Source organism: Trachurus japonicus, chromosome 3, assembly GCF_045865225.1.
Source record: "Trachurus japonicus isolate A0001 chromosome 3, Traja_1.0".
Taxonomy (NCBI): Eukaryota; Metazoa; Chordata; class Actinopteri; order Carangiformes; family Carangidae; genus Trachurus; species Trachurus japonicus.
The window spans coordinates 14,906,457-14,925,649 of NC_140909.1; the positions used below are offsets into that span (position 1 = coordinate 14,906,457).

The following is a 19,193-nucleotide window of genomic DNA, read 5'->3' on the forward strand; positions in this document are numbered from 1 at the left end:
TGTGTGTGTGTGTGTGTGTGTGTGTGTGTGTGCACATCTAAACCACAATTGGTTGAGATTTTCTCAGGGACACATAAAACTGGGCTCTGTATAAAGGGATTAAAAATATAATTTTATATGAGTCAAATTGGAAAGTGGTTGCCACAACTTAATTTTGCGCTGCTATATGGAGCAAATTGGACAGTAGGCTAGGTTAAATCGGAAGTGATGTTATTAAGTTAGTTAGGCTATATATTGTGCCTTTTATTTATTTATTTATTTATTTATTTATTTTACATTAAATCAGAAAATCTGAATACCATCACAACCTACCACGTATAATGTAACATGGGGAAACAGTAGCCTATAGCTACATATGACCAGTGCGCAAGTGAAAAGTTGCAGCCTAATTTATAATCCAAGAAATGAAGATAAGGTCTAATGTGAACAGATCGGCTCGTTTCGGGGGTGTGAACATGTGGAAGCCACGGCAGGGGTAACACCATAGGAATGCGGCGGAGCAGATGGTCGTTGTAGCGCAGTTGGGACGGCTGGCCGGCCGGCCGGCTGGCTGCTCCTGCAGGGACCATGGGACGAGCAGGGGCTTTAGCATAACCCCATAGATATGTGAAGCCACCCTCTGGACTGGCTGCTGCCCATATAAATCACTTGATGGTGCGATGCGGAGGATTTGGTTAAAGAATTTGTCGGAATGTAAATGGGCCCCTGTGTGTTGTTGTGTTGTGTTGTTGTGGAGGGAGGGAGGGAGGCATCAGGGGAAGCAAGGGGTTGTTGCACATTTAACAGCTCAGTAGCCATTTGGTCTGTCCCTTTGAGAGAGAAAGAGAGGAGTGGGGGCGGGTTTAGAAAAAGTTGTGTGTGTGCCCCCCCACCCCCCTCCTCTCTCTCTCCTCTCCCCCTCTGCCCCCCTCCCCTTTCTTTGTGATGGCCCCGGGGCGGACTTGTGGTGGTGGTGGAGGGAGGGGAAGAAGAGGAGCAGAGGCTCATTTGCATCTTATTACCCTTCGCCTGCTGGCCCGGTATAAAACCCTGTGCAGGGCAGGAGACCCATCAGACAAACACACTGTTATATAGAGAGAGAGAGAGGCAGAGAGAGACGGAGACTTGTTTTCTGTGTTCAGGATCAGCATATCATTATCAATCAAGTGGAAAAATAAACAAGGCCATCGAGAGCTGCCTCTTTCTCCTGCTGCACCGACTGATTGGAATTAATATTGTATTTCCATCGGGGATTTCATTCACGCTTCTGCAGGAGGATCCTTCTGCTAAAGGATTATTTACACTGTAAAACTTTTATTTATTTTTTTGTTTTGCCCTTTCTGCCAAAAACTCGTGCCTCCTATGGGAAAGTAGAGAGGCAGAAGAAGACAGACGCACCAAAGGAAAAGTTTCCCTTCATCTTCCTTCCTTCCTTCCTTCCTTCCGTCACCTTGACTGTGACTTATCGGAAAGCTTTTAAAAAACTTTTCTCCATGAGTGTTTGAGCCGGGCTACTCGGACCTGTGGAGCTTTCACTGCTTGCTGAAGGGCTGTCAACACAATGGGACGCCTGTCTCTGCTCCTGGTTGTCACCCTCTCCCTGCTCACCTGCCAGGTAGGTGCAATGTTGATAACTCATGATATATATTTTTAAATAGAAGGGTGGGAAAAAAAAGCAGAGTGTTTGCCTGCATAGGTTTTAAACATATTTTAAACATTTTTCTTCTTCAACAACCTGATTTTACCTGTCTCCGACGCACCGGACTGACTGTGTTGTGTTTGTGTTTGTGTGTTGACCTCTGTAGGTTTTGTGCTCCGGGGTGTTTGAGCTGAAGCTGCAGGAGTTTCTCAACAAGAAAGGGGTGACGGGGAACGGCAACTGCTGCTCCGGAGGCTCCGCTCATCCGCAGGGACACCAGCAGTGCGAGTGCAAGACTTTCTTTCGGATCTGTCTGAAGCACTACCAGGCCAACGTCTCCCCCGAGCCTCCCTGCACCTACGGCGGAGCTGTGACTCCCGTCCTCGGCTCCAACTCCTTCCAGGTGCCGGAGACCAACGCGGACACCTTCACCAACCCGGTCCGCTTCCCCTTCGGCTTCACGTGGCCAGTGAGTAGCCTATTGATATCATCTCATCAGCAGTTAATCACCACTTACTGATACTAATCTGTAAAGTGTTATTTATTTATTTATTTTTTTGCATTTAACCTATGGGCATCAACTTTACGCAACTTTTTTAAAAAATTTTTTACTTAATGTGTAGTTTTTTTTTAGTGCAATATTTCTGTCATGGGTCTATATTAGAATTTGTGTCACATTGTGAGGGAGTAATGAAAACCATGGGCAGACTGTGAAGTTATTAAGAGTCTTGCTCCAGTGGGACATATCAGCTTTGAAGAGTGCAAAACGCAACAGATGCTCCCAAACTCAACACTTGTGAGGGTCTTTGTCAGCAGTGTGTGAGAGGGGCTATTGTAGTATTTCTGTGCTCTTTGGTGGGATAAAACGGGGAGGGGAGGAGGAGGGTGTATGTGTGTGTGTGTGTGTGGAGGGAGGAGGAGGAGGAGGGGTGTGTGTGTGTGTGTGTGTGTGTGTGTGTGTGTGTGGTGGGGGGTGTTTTCACCAAACGCTTCTCTCCTCCGACCAGGCGTGGTGGGAAATTTAACATCCTCTGAGTTGGCACATCATTGGCAGCGCAGCGTGAAATTCCGCCTCGTTTGGTTTTACGGCGGTGTCAGAGTGTGATAGTAGCAGGGGTGTGAAAAGGGAGCAGGTAGTGGCCCTTATTAGGCCCCTAATCAACACGGGAATTAGGTTGTGAAGTTTATTGGGAGGCCTTAATGGTCCTCTGCCTCTGTGCGGAGGGAGGGAGGCCTCCAGGCCAAGCAGCTGTTGACTCTCTCTCTTTCTCTCTTTCTCTCTCCTCAGGGGACGTTTTCACTAATCATTGAAGCTCTGCACACTGACTCCCTGGACGACCTGGCAACAGGTGGGTGGCAGCCAGAGAAGGCAGCAGTGTAATTCAAAGACAGGACATAAGGCCAATAGTGGCCCTGTGTTCTTTCAGTAGCACCTTTTTCCACACAGTCAGACGCATGTTTTATGTGTTTTCTATTCTAAGAAATGCTATGACCTTAAATTAAAAGCACTTGCTGTCATCATTGTGTTTGATCAAATTATTATATGTGAAACATCCGTGAGATGCTGAAGAAACCAAACAGCCTCTGTCTGGAGTAAAGCTTGTTTGTGATTATTTCATTCAGAGACAGTCTTAATGGTTTATGAATGTCAGGTCTCTTCAGCATCACACCTGGAAAAGGCCACCCATGGTTTTTGCAGGTGCCACTTGTGTTTTGGCCCAGTGGTGTGATATTTGCTGTTCTTATCTCCATGCCATTCTCTTATCACTACCACTAATGATGACTAACTGGAAGCACGAGATCGTGCTTGTGTATGTGCTCCTGTTAGAGATAAAAGAAAATCACTGTCACTTCAAAGATTTTTTTTATGTTTTTATTGCTGAATCACTCCAATTATTTCTTCAATGAAAGTGCATGGTTCACAGTGTAAGGGTTGTTTTAATTCATATGGCAGCATCCAGCACTTTGTTTATCTTTGAACCATTAACCATGGATTAGAAAAAGATTTGAATATTGTTTTTAACATAAATAACACAACTGATCATATCATCAATAGGGTGGTGTGCTCCTAACTTGTTGCTTAGCATTCAGCAATAACATCTGATCAATAACAACCTGCATCCCTCCCTCGCCTCCACAGACAACCCAGAGCACCTGATCAGCAGGATCACCACTCAGCGCCACCTCACCGTGGGAGAGGAGTGGTCCAAGGACATGCAGACGGCCGGCAGGACGGAGCTGCGTTACTCTTACCGCTTCCTGTGCGACGAGCACTACTACGGCGACGGCTGCTCCGTCTTCTGTCGGCCACGAGACGACGCATTCGGCCACTTCACCTGTGGCGAGCGTGGAGAGATCATATGCAACTCTGGCTGGAAGGGACAGTACTGCACTGAACGTAAGTGGGTTTGATTTTTAACCCAGCAGTAGCTATCACACAGGTGGAATAAGTGGAGGAGAGAAAACAGTGCTTCACCTTCACTTGAATTCACCAAACTCCTGCTGGTGGAGTAGATGAGCCAAAAGAAAAGCAGCAGCAGCAGTAGATGCTGATGTTTACACAGAGCGAATACTTCCTCCACACATGCTTTATATTAGTGAGTGAGCAAATGCTTTTTAAAAGAGCATCATCATCTTACTGTCGACTGTAGAGCGCCCTAGATTAACGGTGATGAGGCAAAGACTTTCTAATAAGTTTCTAAAACTACTTTTCACAGTTAATTTCCTCAACAGTCACTCGCCCATCGTTATTGTTTGGGGACTTTTTCCACCTCCTAATGCGGGGCCCGTGTGCAACAGGCGTCAGTTAGTTATCCCATAGCACCAGAGGCCTCCTTTCTAATGAGCCGCACTGGCTCCTCAGTAATTCACACGCCGCGTGCCTTCCATTAGACCACTGGGGCCTCCTCGCCCCAAACCTCCTCCCCGATTGGCCAAGTGGGGGTCCTGTATTGTTGCGGCTCGGGCTGGTGATTGGCCAAGCAGGGTTGTGTATTGTTGTGGAGGGGGCAGCTGCTCGGTGAGAGGAGACAATGGAGCAGCTGTCTGGTGGTTTGCTCCACACAGACCAGCTGGCCCTGGGGGGAGGAGGAGGAGGAGGTAGAGGAGGAGGAGGGGGAGTGAGGAGGAGGAGGAGGAGGAGGAGGAGGAGGAGGAGGGGGGTAGTGAGGAGAGAGAGAGACGGGAGGAACAGAGGAGGGAAAGGAGAGTGTGGAAGAGGAGAGCAAGAAGAGATGAGGAGACGAGAGGGGATAGGTGGATTGAAGAGGAAGGGAGGAGAGGTGGATCAGAGAGGGGGGAGGGGGGGCAAGGGTGAGAAAAGGGACTTCTGACCCATAGTCAAGGGGAGAAAGGAGGCTTTGTGTGGGACGCTTTTGTGTTGGAGAGCAACCATGTTAAAGAAGAAGAAGAGGGCTTGTTGGCTGGTCCCCCCCCCCTCCCCGTTTGGTGACCAAAGCTGTCGTAGCCCCCTGTGGGCCGCTCGAGCTCAGCCGCAACATTTCCAGTAACTTTTCCGGTATTAAAGAAACCGATATATGTCAGGAGCGACCCGATGACCCTCGATTCCCCTCAAGGTTTTATCCTCTCCTCTCCCACTTGGGCAGCCAGAGTGGACGCAGACGATAAAAGAAAAGTGACAGAGTAAAACTAGAGCAAGGAAGAGACGATACTGTAGACAGACAGGTAAACATCTGGTAAACAGACTGAGCAGACAGACAGGCAGTTTGAAAAGCCACTGTATGAATGGGGATACTGATGGAGAGTAAACATGTTTCCAACACTGTATTTCTCATAATTCACCTGTCGCTGTTTGTTTTCTCCCTGCAGCGATCTGTCTTCCTGGCTGTGATGAGGAACACGGCTTCTGTGATAAACCAGGAGAGTGCAAGTAAGTAACTTAACATCTGGGAGCTGCTTTAAAAAAAAGAAAGAAAAAAGATCATTGTGACATTTTCATTCAGAAAACCCCCCCCCCTTTTTTCCCCCCTTGATCATTGTGTTCCTTGTCCGGTTGTTAAACGTATCTAATGAACGTTGTGTTCCCAGGTGTCGTGTGGGTTTCAGTGGGCGTTACTGTGACGACTGTATCCGTTACCCTGGCTGCCTCCATGGCACCTGCCAACAGCCCTGGCAATGTAACTGCCAGGAGGGATGGGGCGGGCTTTTCTGCAACCAGGGTGAGTGCACTGAGAGATTTACTACTCTTTTTTTTTATTAGGACTCACTCAGCCGCCTTTGTTTCATATTTATATTTTCTCATTGCTCACAAATTGTATTTTTATTCTTGATGTTTCCAGATCTGAACTACTGTACGCACCATAAGCCCTGCCTGAACGGAGCCACCTGCACCAACACCGGCCAGGGCAGCTACACCTGCTCCTGTCTGCCGGGATACACGGGCGCCAGCTGTGAGATCCAGGTCAATGAATGTTCTGGAAACCCGTGTCGTAACGGAGGAAGCTGCGCTGTGAGTAGTTGTGTATTCATCACGAAATCAAAGCGTTTGATTCGTGGCAACGAGCATCTGTGTGACCATTTGATTTCCCCAATACAGGATATTGACGATGGCTACAAGTGCACCTGCCCACCTGGTTTTTATGGCAACAACTGCGAGTTGAGCGCCAACACCTGTGCGGACGGGCCTTGCTTCAACGCCGGCCGCTGTGTCGACAACCCTGAAGGCGGCTACTTCTGTCAGTGCCCGATGGGATACGCTGGCTTCAACTGTGAGAAGAAAATCGACCACTGCTCCTCCAACCCCTGTAAAAACGGTACGTTGTCTGTCTTAACTATTGGTTTACACGTTTTACCTTCACCTGAGCCAAGAAGTGAAATATCTGGAGACTAATACTCGTTTTCTTCGTCTTCTTCCTCTCTGCAGGTGCAGAATGTGTGGACCTGGTGAACTCCTACCTCTGCCAGTGTCTCGAGGGGTTTTCTGGTCCCAACTGTGAAGACACCGGCAGCATCTCTGGGTTCTGTCTCTCCTTCCCGTGTGAGAACGGTGGGACGTGTCAGGAGGGAGCGAACGGCTACACCTGCACCTGCCCTCCAGGTATCACAGCACAGACCAGATCTCTCTTTATTATTATTATTATTATTATTATCAAATAGTTTTGTTTTTAAAGCCGATATTAGTTTTGTTTCTAGACTCTAAAAACTCTGCTCCCTCTACAGGCTATACCGGTAAAAACTGCAGCTCCCCCATCTCCCGCTGCCACCACAACCCATGCCAGAACGGAGCCACCTGCCACGAGCGCAGCGGCCGTTACATGTGCGCCTGCGTGCCCGGCTACGGCGGTCACAACTGTCAGTTCCTGCTGCCACACAAAGCGGGGCATCAGCCGGTTGTGGATGGACCGGACCGCCGCTATTCTCCCTCGGGAAACGGGGACGCTGATGACGAAGAGGACGACGACAACAGATTCCCGTGGACGGCCGTGTGCGCCGGCGTCTTCCTCGTCCTCGTGATCCTGATCGGCTGCTCGGTGCTGGTGGTGTACGTTCGCGTCAAGCTGCAGGAGCGGCAGGGTCACCACGGCGACAGCGTCCACAGCGACAGCCGGGAGACCATGAACAACCTGACGACCACGAACAATTGTCTCCGCAGCGACAAGGAGCTGGGCGCCGGGATGACAATGTCGATTAAAAACACCAACAAGAAGGCCGATTACCACTCGGACCTCGGCGGGTCACTGGGCGGTCTCAGCGGGATCAGCGGGCTCAACGGATCGGAGAAGAACGGCTTTAAGACTCGCTATCCCAGCGTGGAGTACAACCTGGTCCACGAGCTGCGGCCGGAGGAGCTGCTGCTGTGCAAAGAGGAGGAACAAGAGGAGCCAGAGGTCAAATGTGAAATGCTGGATGAGTGCGACTCAGAGGAAAGCCACAGGAAGAGACAAAACAGGTACATAACTGTTCAAAATATGAGACTACTAACCTGATTCCCAAATGTCCATCTAGTAGGTGTGGTATTTGTTGTGTGAAGGATGGCGTCGCTAAGTCCGTGTTGTTCTTTGTTGCCGCAGTGATGCATCAGAAAAGAAACAAGTGGAAGAGTCGCCGAGCTGCAGCGATGCAAAGTACCAGTCATCCAGCGACCTGAACTATCACGCAGCGAGCGATTTTAAATACCAATCAACCAGCGATGCTGAATACCAATGTCCTAGCGACAGCAGGTACCAGTGTACCAACGACACCAAATACCAGTCCGTTTACGTCATGTCGGACCAGAAGGATGAATGTATCATTGCTACAGAGGTGAGTACACACAAAAAATAGATTTGTCTACATGGATAATAAACGTTTACACCCGTCAGCACTTAACCTTAAAATCACACTAAATCCTGATGTTTTTCTTTCCGTATTAAAGGTATGATACCAGTCCAGACCAGATCGAGATGGGACCAGTTTCCTCTGGTTGAGGGCGGCCCACACACACACCAGCCCTGAGCAGTAGAGCTCAGCTTGTCTCCGGGAGGTTCTACTCCTGCTGTTTGCTGCTGTTCCCTGGGATTTAACCGGAGGACTTTGAGCCAAGGTGCTGCCGAGCCAGCACAGAGTCAGTACCGACTGGCGAGGACTTAGTACTAATGAAGTACACAGATGATGAATCCTGCTGGACATTTTTTTTTTATCCTCATTGGATGATGGTCTAACTCTGACTCAGTGCTGTGGACGAAGTGCCAAAAGACAGTGCCAGCAAGTTGTACAAAAGTTGTACAGAAAACGGTGCTGAACGAGCGCCGGTGCAGTCGGACGACGACTGACGACGGAGGAGAACTGACGGAAGAGCTTGTTCCACGTCTGGTGCAGTACTGGATGGTTTACTGCTCGCGCCAGGATGAACTCTTCTCTCTCGATAAAACAGTGGAGTATTGACTTCGATGATATTGTAGTACCGTGGAGTACTGATTGAATGAACAGTGTAGTACCTTTGGAGTACTGAGAACTTTTCAAGTACTGTTGTAGTACTGTTATGTGCTGTGGTTTTACAATGCAGTGTCATGGATATTGGACAGTTCATGTTCTGTGCAGTGCTGCAGAGCAGAAGGTGGAGTTGAAACAGTGTTAGAAGTACATTTGAACTGCAGCAGCTAATAATTAATTTTACAATTGGGAGTTTTCCTCACAATAAGTAAATGAATAGATAAAACAGCAGGACTTCTACACCAACTACACATCTTTAACTCTGCAGCACTGACAGAGACGGTGTTGGCTGAGCTGGCTCTCAGCAGGAAATAGAGAACTGTAGACTCCAGTAGTGACTGCACATCGATCCAACATGGATCCAGTTGGGCCATACTGGCCTCTGACCCCTGAAGGTTGTGATACACAGGGCAATGTTTTGGGCAGGGCAACTCAGGAAACACTTTCAGCATTAGAGGGCAAAGAAAGGGAGACAAAATGAAACAAATCAAAACAAAACATGAATGAAGTTAAACACGGATTAATCTGTAATTTCTGTTCTGTATCAAAACTTAATTTGCTCCTTATTTGTTTATAAAAAACAGATTAGGTGAAATTTACGTTGCAACAATGTTGCAGCAACTCAAAATCACCAAATTTGTCTTGGTGCAAAGCCGCGCCAACCTCTGATGACGCTGTCGTGTTTCATTGTGAGCCGAGCTGTAACAGACTAGTCTTAACTGCCAAGACCTCATTGCACTATGGAGGTGTGTGTGTATGAGTGTGTGTCTTTATGTGGTGTCAGATGTATGCACTGCCCACTCCTCTCCCCTTCACTCCCAGTCTTCCACTATTAGCCAATAGAAGGACACCATCACCCCTACCTGCCATTGGTTAGGATCATTTGTTTTTATTTTATTTGTTATCTAAAGAAAGATGTATTCTTTTAATTTAATTATGTAATTATTTGTGTTCCATTTTGTTGTGATGTTTTTTTGTTAAACCTGTTATAATTTAAGTTGGATTGTTTTTATTTGGCAGATAATGTATGTATGTAAGTATGTATGTATGCATGTATGTGTTAGGCACTTGAGACCACTGTGACTGTGTTGTATTTAAGAGAAGAGTCGTATGTACAGAGCCTGTCATTTTTATTACTGGAAAACAGCGCAATATTTTTCCAAAATAAAAGAGGAATGAAATATGGAACATCTGGTGTTGAGTGATTTTATATTTATATGTTGTTGTTTTTTTGTTGAATAGGAAAAATAGCTCATCCTGTGTGGTGTGATACTGGCAGTGGATTCATCACACAGTAATAGGAGTTTATATCTAGCTAATGCTGTATCTTTATTTAGAGGTGAGGGCTGGATGTGTTCTTACACATGACCATTTTTACAAGTGAAGTTCCTCTAAAGGCCAATTCAATCTCAGGGATTTGTTGTCGCTAAGTGATGGTGTGTTGGTATTTGCATGTGTATGTGAGTGTGTGAGTTCGTCTGACACAGCAGAAGACTGTCTCCTTGTGGAACCACTAAATGAGACAAAGACACACCCCATAATCATAGACCGCTTAGCTAGCCTCCTCTGAGGCCGGAGCCATCTCTTTTGTGTGTGAGTATTTGTGTGTGTGTGTGTGTGTGTGTGTGTTAGAGAGAGAGAGAGAGAGAGAGAGAATAAGTGTGTCTTTAAGTGCATGACTGCATATGTGCGTATTTATACGAGTCTGTGTCTTCATACGTTTGTGTTTTTTTCTCTTGTTACATGAGTATCAGTGCTTTTGTGTGTGTGTGTGTGTGTGTGTGTGTGTGTGTGTGTGTGTGTGTGTGTGTGTGTGTGTGTGTGTGATCTTGTTTTAAGCAGAGGGGTATTTATAGCTGGAGAGAGAAACCACCAGTCTGGATTTAGTCCCGGTTGCCCCTGCCTGACTACTCTGTGTGTGTGTGTGTGTGTGTGTGTGTGTGTTAGCGACCACTGGGAGTGTAGAAGTAGTCATCAAAGGAGCTCATATGGTTTGCAGTCTCATATAAACACACACACTAACAACTGGATGACAAATGATCAGAAATTTACTACAATTACAGAGGACAAACTGTATTAAGTGTCAACATGGAGAACGCACACACAAGGACACACAAACACACACACGAGTCATGGTCACGGCCACACAGACTGAAGTTTGTGTCAAATGATGAAGGGGAAAAAGGAAAGAAAGTGTAGTGAACGTGTTGGTTCAGATACAGACACAGACACAGACATTATGTATGAGCAGCTCTGTGCCTTCGCGCAGCAACAGGTCGTAGCAGTGACCTGACCTGACGCTTGTAGACACAGCGACGGTCGCCCTTCCAAAGACTGCGACTGTCGCTGCTCAAAAAGTATTTGTTTGTATTACACAAGCGGCAGGCAGTTGTTAGCACATACCATGCTAAGCTTTTTAACTTAACTTTTTTTCAGGGGCCACAATAGCTTTTCGCTGAGTTGGAAAATCACAGGAGACAGGCTTAAAGCTGGTCCTTTGTTGTCGTCAGGCTGTCCTCCGGCCCCCGAACAGTCGCACACACTCGCATCCTCCCTCTCTGCATCTCTCTGGTGTCAATAGTCAGACAAAGCCCTGGTCACTGGCTGCCATATGCTGCCCCGCTGCACATAAAGAACAGCGCTCTTTGAACTTCTGAGGGGGAAATCGAAACTTCTTCATGGTAAAATATTAGGGGAGTGTATTTTAAATCAGTCACATATTCTTCACAGGGCTTGTTTTTTTTCTTTTTTGATATGGAGCTGTAATAGCCTTGAACATTTTGTTTTGATTCACATATGATACAGGATTGAGGGTGCACAATATAACATGGAGAAACAGTGTCAAAAAAAGGGAGTAAAAACCAAAATACACCAAGTCTAAGTATGCCTTTAGAGTGTATAATGAAAATATATTCTTCACAGGGCTTGTTTTTCTTTTTTTGATATGGAGCTATAATAGCCTTGAACATTTTTGTTTTGATTCACATATGATACAGGATTGAGGGTGCACAATATAACACAGAGAGAAAACGTGTCAAAAAAGGGAATAAAAAACAAAATACACCAAGTCTAAGTATGCCTTTAGAGTGTATAATGAAAATATATTGTCTCTTTTTCTCTCTCCCCCCCAATCTCCCCCCACCCCTCTCTCCGCTCACACACTTTTTATTCTGACAGGGAGTAGGCAGGACCGTGTCTAATCCAGAGAACAGGCTGTTTAAGTGTGTCTCTGCTATAATCTGATTAATCTGTCCATTCATACGCTCGTCTCCTCTCCTCTCACAGATTTGTTTGAATGTATATGTGTGTGTCAGTGTGTGTTCATGTGTGTAAGCATGCACGTCAGTGTGTGTGTGTGTGTGTGTGTGTGTGTGAAAGAGAGAGAGAGAGAGAGAGAGAGAGAGAGAGAGAGAGAGAGAGAGAGAGAGAGAGAGAGACTGCTGGGAAGAGGACAACAAGAGGGAAAGAAAGGAGCTCACACTTGGCCACTGACCCTTCCTTTGTCCACACTCTGGTCACCTGTCACACACACACACACACACACACACACACACACACACACACACACATCGCTGAGAGCGGTTGAAACTGGACAAACTGGAGCACCCTCATGACCTACAGGTTAACGTGCCCCTAACGGACCACAGTGTCTGCAGTTTGGGTCTAGCCGCCTCCAAGTTGCAAGTTATTTCCCACCTCCTCATGTGTTTTTTGGGGGTTTTTTTCCAACAGTGTTTAATGTACATTTTCCCACGAGTTGGTACCTGGAAGCATTTAACTGCATTTGAAATCAATCTTCAAATGTAAAGTTAAAAAACATCCATTTTCCAAAATCATCTAAGCGACTTGTGTGAGGATAATTTTTGTTTAAAGTAAGATTATGTAACTTCTGCTAAGCAGTGGCACCAGTGGCCTCTGTGGCCCCGACTGGTAGTTAGAAAGTGCTGACACATGTGAACCGGCAGCAGTGCGAGCTGAAAGTTGCCAGGAGCTACATTTACATTGACTGATGACTGAGTGGCAACAGGGAAGGGTCTTTCCTCAGCAGGGGAGTCCGACATGTCGGCCCTATGCGCAGACCTGACGTTACACATCAGATCTCACTTCTCCACTGTATATTCTAGTAAACATGTCTGAATTTAAACCGGTCTGACTGTGACAGATGGGTCCATTGTCCACAGCTCCGTCGTTTGAGGCATTTGAGTAAAATATTTTCGGGTCATTATGAAACTGATCAGACTGTGACAGAGGACTTAAGGTGAATTGTTGGCCTTCAGTGGGAAATGGTTAAAACCTCCAGATGTGGTCTTAGTTGGGTTCAAGCCTGCACTCAGGACTGTTCACTTGTGATCAGATCAACTGAGACAGATGTTAACACCTGGGCCCAGTTGTTCAAAGGTAATCTGATCGGATCGGATTTAATGGATTGAATCAAATGTTGAAAATGGGTTGTTCAAAACTAAAAACGGATTCTGAGATTGGATTAGATCACGTGATCCAATCTTGGGTTTAATCTGGATCAAACCCTCATTTTGTGTTGTTCAAAACTTTTTCGTATTGGGATAACTTTAAATACAAAAAATCTATTTGAAAAGTTTGTGTCTGGATCAGACTGATCCAATCCAACTGTGCTTTGAACAACTGTGATAAAGGTTAAACAGATTACGTGATCATTGGTTGGCAAAACAAGTCTGGATAATAATCTGGATAAGTTTGATCCAGATTACAATTTGTGAACAACTGGTCTCAACAGGACCAATGATCCAGTCACGTTACAGTCACATCATCTCCTCACATTATGGAAAATACAGTCAACCGGCTGCTTTTATGTAGCTCAGCTCTGCTGCTGACACACTGAGATGGAAACTGACGTCTATCATTCATGTTTACATAACCATGGCCACAATAGACAATGGGCAGTTTGTGTGATTTAGCGATAGATAATGATACGTAGGTAGTGGGACTCACCGTTATTATCCACCGCTACCGAGCATGTCTCTGTTATCTTTGCTGCTTCATGTGTCAGAAACTGTCCACACCTTGTCGCTGATGGATGCATTTGATAGTGTTTTCCAACTGGCACATCTGGTCTGACTCTGAAAGAAAGATTTGGGGGATGAAATCAAAGTGGTGGATTATTTTCATTGCTTGGAAATTGAACATAATTCACCTGGAATATACTTTTTGCACATTTCAAAGTTTCATAGTCTCCCTTTACTTTTTGGCCGAACCAGTGGAACAGAGTCAGTGGAGGCTTACAATACTGTAATCATGTTCACAGTGTCTGCAGCAGCAGCATCTATATTAAAACATGTAACACATTGAGGTCTGTGTGTATGGCTCACACAACTCAGTAAGATTTTTTTCTCTTCCTTCTGTCTCTCATATTGTGGGAAACCTGATTCTGAACATCTGGATTTGTTCCAATGCCACTCGCTGATGTAATATAGATGTAAGCTGTGCGTGTGTATGTGTATGTGCACTACGGCCTTTAGAAGTAACAATAGTATGTTTTTGTGTAACGAGCGGGTGTAAATTTGAAGTCATTTCTTCTCCTCACATCTTCATTTAACCCTTTTTTTTTGCTAATTTGCAGTCCCAGTCACAACAAAGCATCATAACAGTGACTCACAGACTTTACACCTTTAATTAGCATCTCAATTTGTGTGTGTGTGTCTCTCTCTCTCTCTCTCTCTCACACACACACACACACACACACACACACACACACACACACACACACACACACACACACACACACACACACACACACACACAGCATCACTGACTAGTGATTTTTGGGGCTAAATCTTGTGGGAAAACAGAGATTTCTCTCTCAGCCATCTCCATTGTTGAGTTTGAACAAACAAAGTGACCACAGCAGCCCGAGTCACACAATGACAGACAGCTTATTCAGCTACTTCATCTGTTGCAGCTCCCCAGGGACCAGGCTCTGATCTTTTCCCAGAGCTCCATCTCTCTTTCACTCGCTCCTCTCCACCTCTTTCTTCCTCTTTGCCTGATTGTTTCTCTCCTCCGACTCTGTTCATATCCCCAAAAACATGACTATATTAACTTTCTCTTTCCTTTTCTATCGCCAGTCTACATGTATTATTCATTACATTACAGTTTTCTGGGGAGTCGCTTAAGGTGCAAAGGCGATTAAAAAACAACAACAACAACAACATGTGTCTCATTTCTCACTCTAGCAGCATTGTTTTTGTTTTTATTTTGTTTATTGTGGTTTCTCCCTGGGGGTTAAAGCAGTTGTAAAGGCAGCCATTCCTTCAGAGACACCAGCAACCATCAGCGCCTTCTGGTCATTACTGGTGCATCGTGGGAACAGCTTGGCAAGGACAATGATTGGCTAGAACAATGAAGTTGGGGGGCAACACAAAGGACACGCCCACTGCATGATGGGAAAGAGCAGCGGAGGAAGCAGATGTTGCCACAGAGGACACACAGGAGGGGAGAGAGAGAGAGAGAAAGAAAGAGAGAGAGAGGTTGATACTGAGAAAGCAGATGTCTCTCCTCTCTCCGTATCTGTCTTCAGCTCTTTAGCAGCAGGTGAAAAGATCCAACAGTTTTACCTGCCTTTGACAACACAACCTCAATCTTCCCCTTCAGATCTCCTCTTGACCCTCCAAACTTTTGATTTCCATCATTCGCAGTCAGATGTGCAAGACATTACTTTAAAGGAAAAGACTGAAATAAACGAGTGGAGAAACATGGGACGAGCAGATGCCTCCATGTTAAAGCACAAGGAGACGTTACTGTAAAAGGTGTAATGATGTGTCTGGTTATGAAAATGATTTACGGCCTAAATGACGTGCAGGCAGACAGTGCTGCTCTCTGAAGAGCGGCGTACATCCCGCTGGTGACTTTACAACCAGCAGACGTCAACAGGGTGAGTGGATCTGTGCCAGAAAGCATCAAAACTCTGACTAAGGCATATGTTTTTTATCTGCATGTATTTTCTATGTGCTCATTATTCTGTTATTTTATATCTTTTTTACTATGCTTTAGTTGTTCCGTCTCCCTTTCTGTTTTACTTCTTTTTATACCTGTTTTAATTCTTTCTCTTGTCTGTTTTTAAATAATGGGATAAATAAAGTAATCTCAATTCAACTCAACTCGACTTAATGTTTGCTTTTTATGTTCTCATTTTGCTAATATGTAAAGCACCTTGAGTTGTCTTGTTACAGAAATGTGCTATACAAATAAACCTTCCTTGCCTTGCCTTGCCTTATTTCAATATGTGAATGAGATTCATACAATATTGAAAATGCGTGTTTTTTGTTCATATGTATGGCTGCATTATTAACTTAACTTTAACAACCTTGTGCATAAAGTTCCCTGCAAGTTTTAGATTTTCTTATTTTGTAGCTGTGTAATCAGTATTTTTTCATGGGCACATAACGTGAGTTTGTGATGTTGGGTCTTTTTTGGGGGAACATTTTGAGTAATGATAATCGATCATTTCACACCCGTAACGGCTCCAACACAGTCTGTGTAATGAATGAACTGCTGTGACAGTTTAATTGTTTAATGACATGAAGACTGAAGAGCTCAGATGAAGTAAAAGTAACAATAGTGAGTCGGATTAAAATCCATTATATGGTAAGTGACTGGACTCCAGGAGTCACCATCATCATCATATATCATCATTATATCATTATTATAATCAGATCTTATTATTCACCTCAGATGCAATAAATCACATCACAAGCTCTAGTTTGTTTTTGTTTTGTTTTGTTTTTTACTCTCCTAATATATTTAAAATCTACTACAACTTAATATTCACACACAAATCCACTTAATGTGTATTCTGTTTTTTTTTCTCCTCAAATTTAGGGTCAGAACAAATTTGAACTTTCCAACATGGAGGCTATTTGGCTTTGTCTTTGCCTTCTGCGACATGGTTTGCTGGTTGGCCTATACACACCGCTGACATTTATACAAGTTCATGGGAATACACTCTTCTCTTCAATATGCCCATTCATGACGGCCAGACAAATTAGACAGCAAATTCACACAATAATACTTGCCAATTCATCCCATGAAGACAAAAAAAAAAAAAAAAAAAAGAGAACAGCTGATGGGAACAATCTCCCTGTGTTCACTGACTGTGCCACGAGGGAACAGTCGTCACTTGTGAAATAAAAAAGCGCAGGAGACATTACTAGGTCGACCAGATTTGAAAGGCAAAAAAATTTGGGGTTGCCAGGTCTGATCCGCCAAGATGACAGGTGTGGTGGGGAGGAGGACCCAGTAAAGTGTGCTCTGGGATGTTTCTGTGATTAGGGCACTGTGTCTGTGTCTGTGTGCGTGGTCTTTGTTTTCATCTGTGTGGCGTGTATGTGTGGGAATGGACCCTGGTCTGACTTGTTGATTAATGGCCAGTGTGTGTATGTGTGAAAACGCTCTCGGTCCTGTTTCCATGCTAATGAGTAGCAGCAGATGGGAGAGAGGAGGCTGGACCAACAATGAACAAACACACCAGCAGCCGTACAACCTGAAAAGACCAAACAGACCTTCCTGTGTAGGGAGTGTTTCCTCACACACACACACACGCACACAAATACTCTGATGTTACACTTCTCCGCTTGTTGGTCGGAGCTGAATACACTCACCTCCGTCATGGATAAGATCATAGCATTTTGGGATATATAATGGCAAGACAGACACTATAGCGTATGGTTAATACACTTTACCATTGGCCTACACAGAGTTAACCCAGTGACCTGGAAAACAGGGAGCTAATCAGAGTGGGGAAACACACACAGGAAAACCTAAGTGTCAACTGCATCTAAGAAAATATCTGTGGTGTTTTGACATTTAATCATCGTCCTGTACAAGTCTTGGCTTGTGCAAATTGTTCCACTTGATATAAACAGCTTCTTTTTCCCATTTTCACACATGCATTTGATATTTTTAGGGTTTTTTTTTTCTTCTGTGCACAGCATACAATAGTTTGGTCTTGTCACATCTTCACTCTATCAAAGTTTGTTCTGCTGTGTTGTTAATATTTAGATTTATAGTTTCAGTAAAACATTCAAATCCATCACACTATGATTAACTGTGCATGTGTCCTTTGTTTTTTATCAGAAATTTAGAAAATAGCCTCACAAGTAATTTTTATTGATGGCTTAGCAAAAACTTGCCAAACTTGAACAACTTGCCTGTTTTACAGCTGTTTAGTATTTGTAAGTTGATCTGCAGACAGATTCAGCAGAAAAGATGTTTTTCTTTATTCTATCTTTGTAAAGACCTGAACCACTGTATATGTAGATTTGTAGATAACAGATTTTTGATCAGTAATTGATCATGTATGTTTTTTGTATTTTGTTATTATTTATGTGAAACTTTGGACGTCATGGGACGCAAGACAAATTTCAGAGTGATCTGATAATAAAGTATAATCTTAATCTTAATCTTAATCTTAATGTTTTTAGTTGTTATCACATTCATTTGTTTTTCAAATTTCTCATTTTCTGGTATCAAATTTGAGTTTATGTGCAACTGTTCAGACGGGCTGGATGTGTGGTATCACATGACTGACGGGGAAACTAGAAGACACAGAAAAGTGGAGTCTAGCGGGAGACATCTTGTTTTTCGTAGAGTTTTATAATCAGAAATATTAACTTATTCATATTTTCTGTATTTTGCAATATACATCCTGCACAAGCATCTGTGTGTGTGTGTGTGTGTGTGTGTGTGTGTGTGTGTGTGTGTGATTTCGACTTGTGGTCCAACCTTTTAGACAAATATAAACATTTCCTCTCCTAAGTCTAGATAATGTTGCAACTGATTAGAAACGTGTGTGTGTGTGTGTGTGTGTGTGTGTGTGTGTGTTCTGTCCCATGTGTCATACAGGCTCGTGGTGTTACTGTAACACTGCAGGAAATCATGTCTGTTTCCTGAAGAACTCTTTATTTTTCAGTCTTAGTGTCCTTATCTTCACTCTTTCTCCTCATTTTATTACTCACACTTTGTTTTTCAACCTAGTCACTTTTTTTTCCATTGGTGTTTTTCCAAGTCTCATTTTCTTTTTATCTGGAAAGACCGAGAAAAAAAAACTACCTATGGACAATGCAATGTGAAATGAAATTATGTTTGTCACCTAAAAATTGTCTCAGTGTTAAACTATATTACACACACACACACACTAACGACTGTGTCAAACACAATCACACATCACACAGCGTCAAACATAAGGAACAGTCATCAAGTGCAAGTATGTGTGTGTGTGTGTGTGTGTGTGTGTGTGTGTGTGTGCACATGCCGTGTGATGGTGAAACTCCTGAGGAATGCTCTAAGTGCTGCAGTAGTAGGTCCGAGCAGGAAATGGATTCCCAGAGACAGGAAGTAACTTCGTGGAGAGAGGAAGTGTTTGCCAGCATCCGCCCTCTGTCTGCTGGACGGGGAAGGAAGGGGGTGGAGGAAGAGAGAGGGAGAATGAATTAGAAGAGTTGTTTTAGGAAGAAGAGAGAGTGTGTGTGTGTGTGTTAGTGGGTGTGAAGGAGATCCAGATGACCCGTCCGAGACTAACAACAGATTTCAGCGCTGACTGCAGCACGAGCCTCGTTGCGGCCCTCGGTTCAGAAGACATAAACATGTATTACATTATTATAGAAGACCAGCA

The 19,193-nt window shown here is 44.5% G+C and overlaps 1 protein-coding gene across 1 annotated transcript; it reads left to right on the forward strand.

The window, feature by feature from the left end:
• The first annotated feature begins 1,051 nt into the window (after positions 1–1,051).
• Positions 1,052–9,736, forward strand: dldh (dihydrolipoamide dehydrogenase). Its single transcript, XM_085763579.1, has 12 exons — positions 1,052–1,594; positions 1,785–2,087; positions 2,907–2,967; positions 3,759–4,016; positions 5,447–5,507; positions 5,666–5,796; positions 5,917–6,086; positions 6,174–6,390; positions 6,501–6,674; positions 6,797–7,526; positions 7,648–7,879; positions 7,992–9,736. The coding sequence occupies exons 1-12, from the start codon at positions 1,541–1,543 to the stop codon at positions 7,995–7,997; spliced, it is 2,397 nt and encodes a 798-aa protein (XP_085619705.1). The 5' UTR covers positions 1,052–1,540; the 3' UTR covers positions 7,998–9,736.
• Positions 9,737–19,193: the final 9,457 nt, after the last annotated feature.

What these genes read in the sequence shown, in the direction of transcription:
- dldh (XM_085763579.1), top strand. Translation starts at nt 1,541, where the DNA reads ATGGGACGCCTGTCTCTGCTCCTGGTTGTCACCCTCTCCCTGCTCACC. An exon ending in CCTGGACGACCTGGCAACAG is followed by an intron (nt 2,968 to 3,758) that starts GTGGGTGGCAGC and finishes TCGCCTCCACAG; the next exon opens with ACAACCCAGAGCACCTGATC. An exon ending in GTAACGGAGGAAGCTGCGCT is followed by an intron (nt 6,087 to 6,173) that starts GTGAGTAGTTGT and finishes TCCCCAATACAG; the next exon opens with GATATTGACGATGGCTACAA.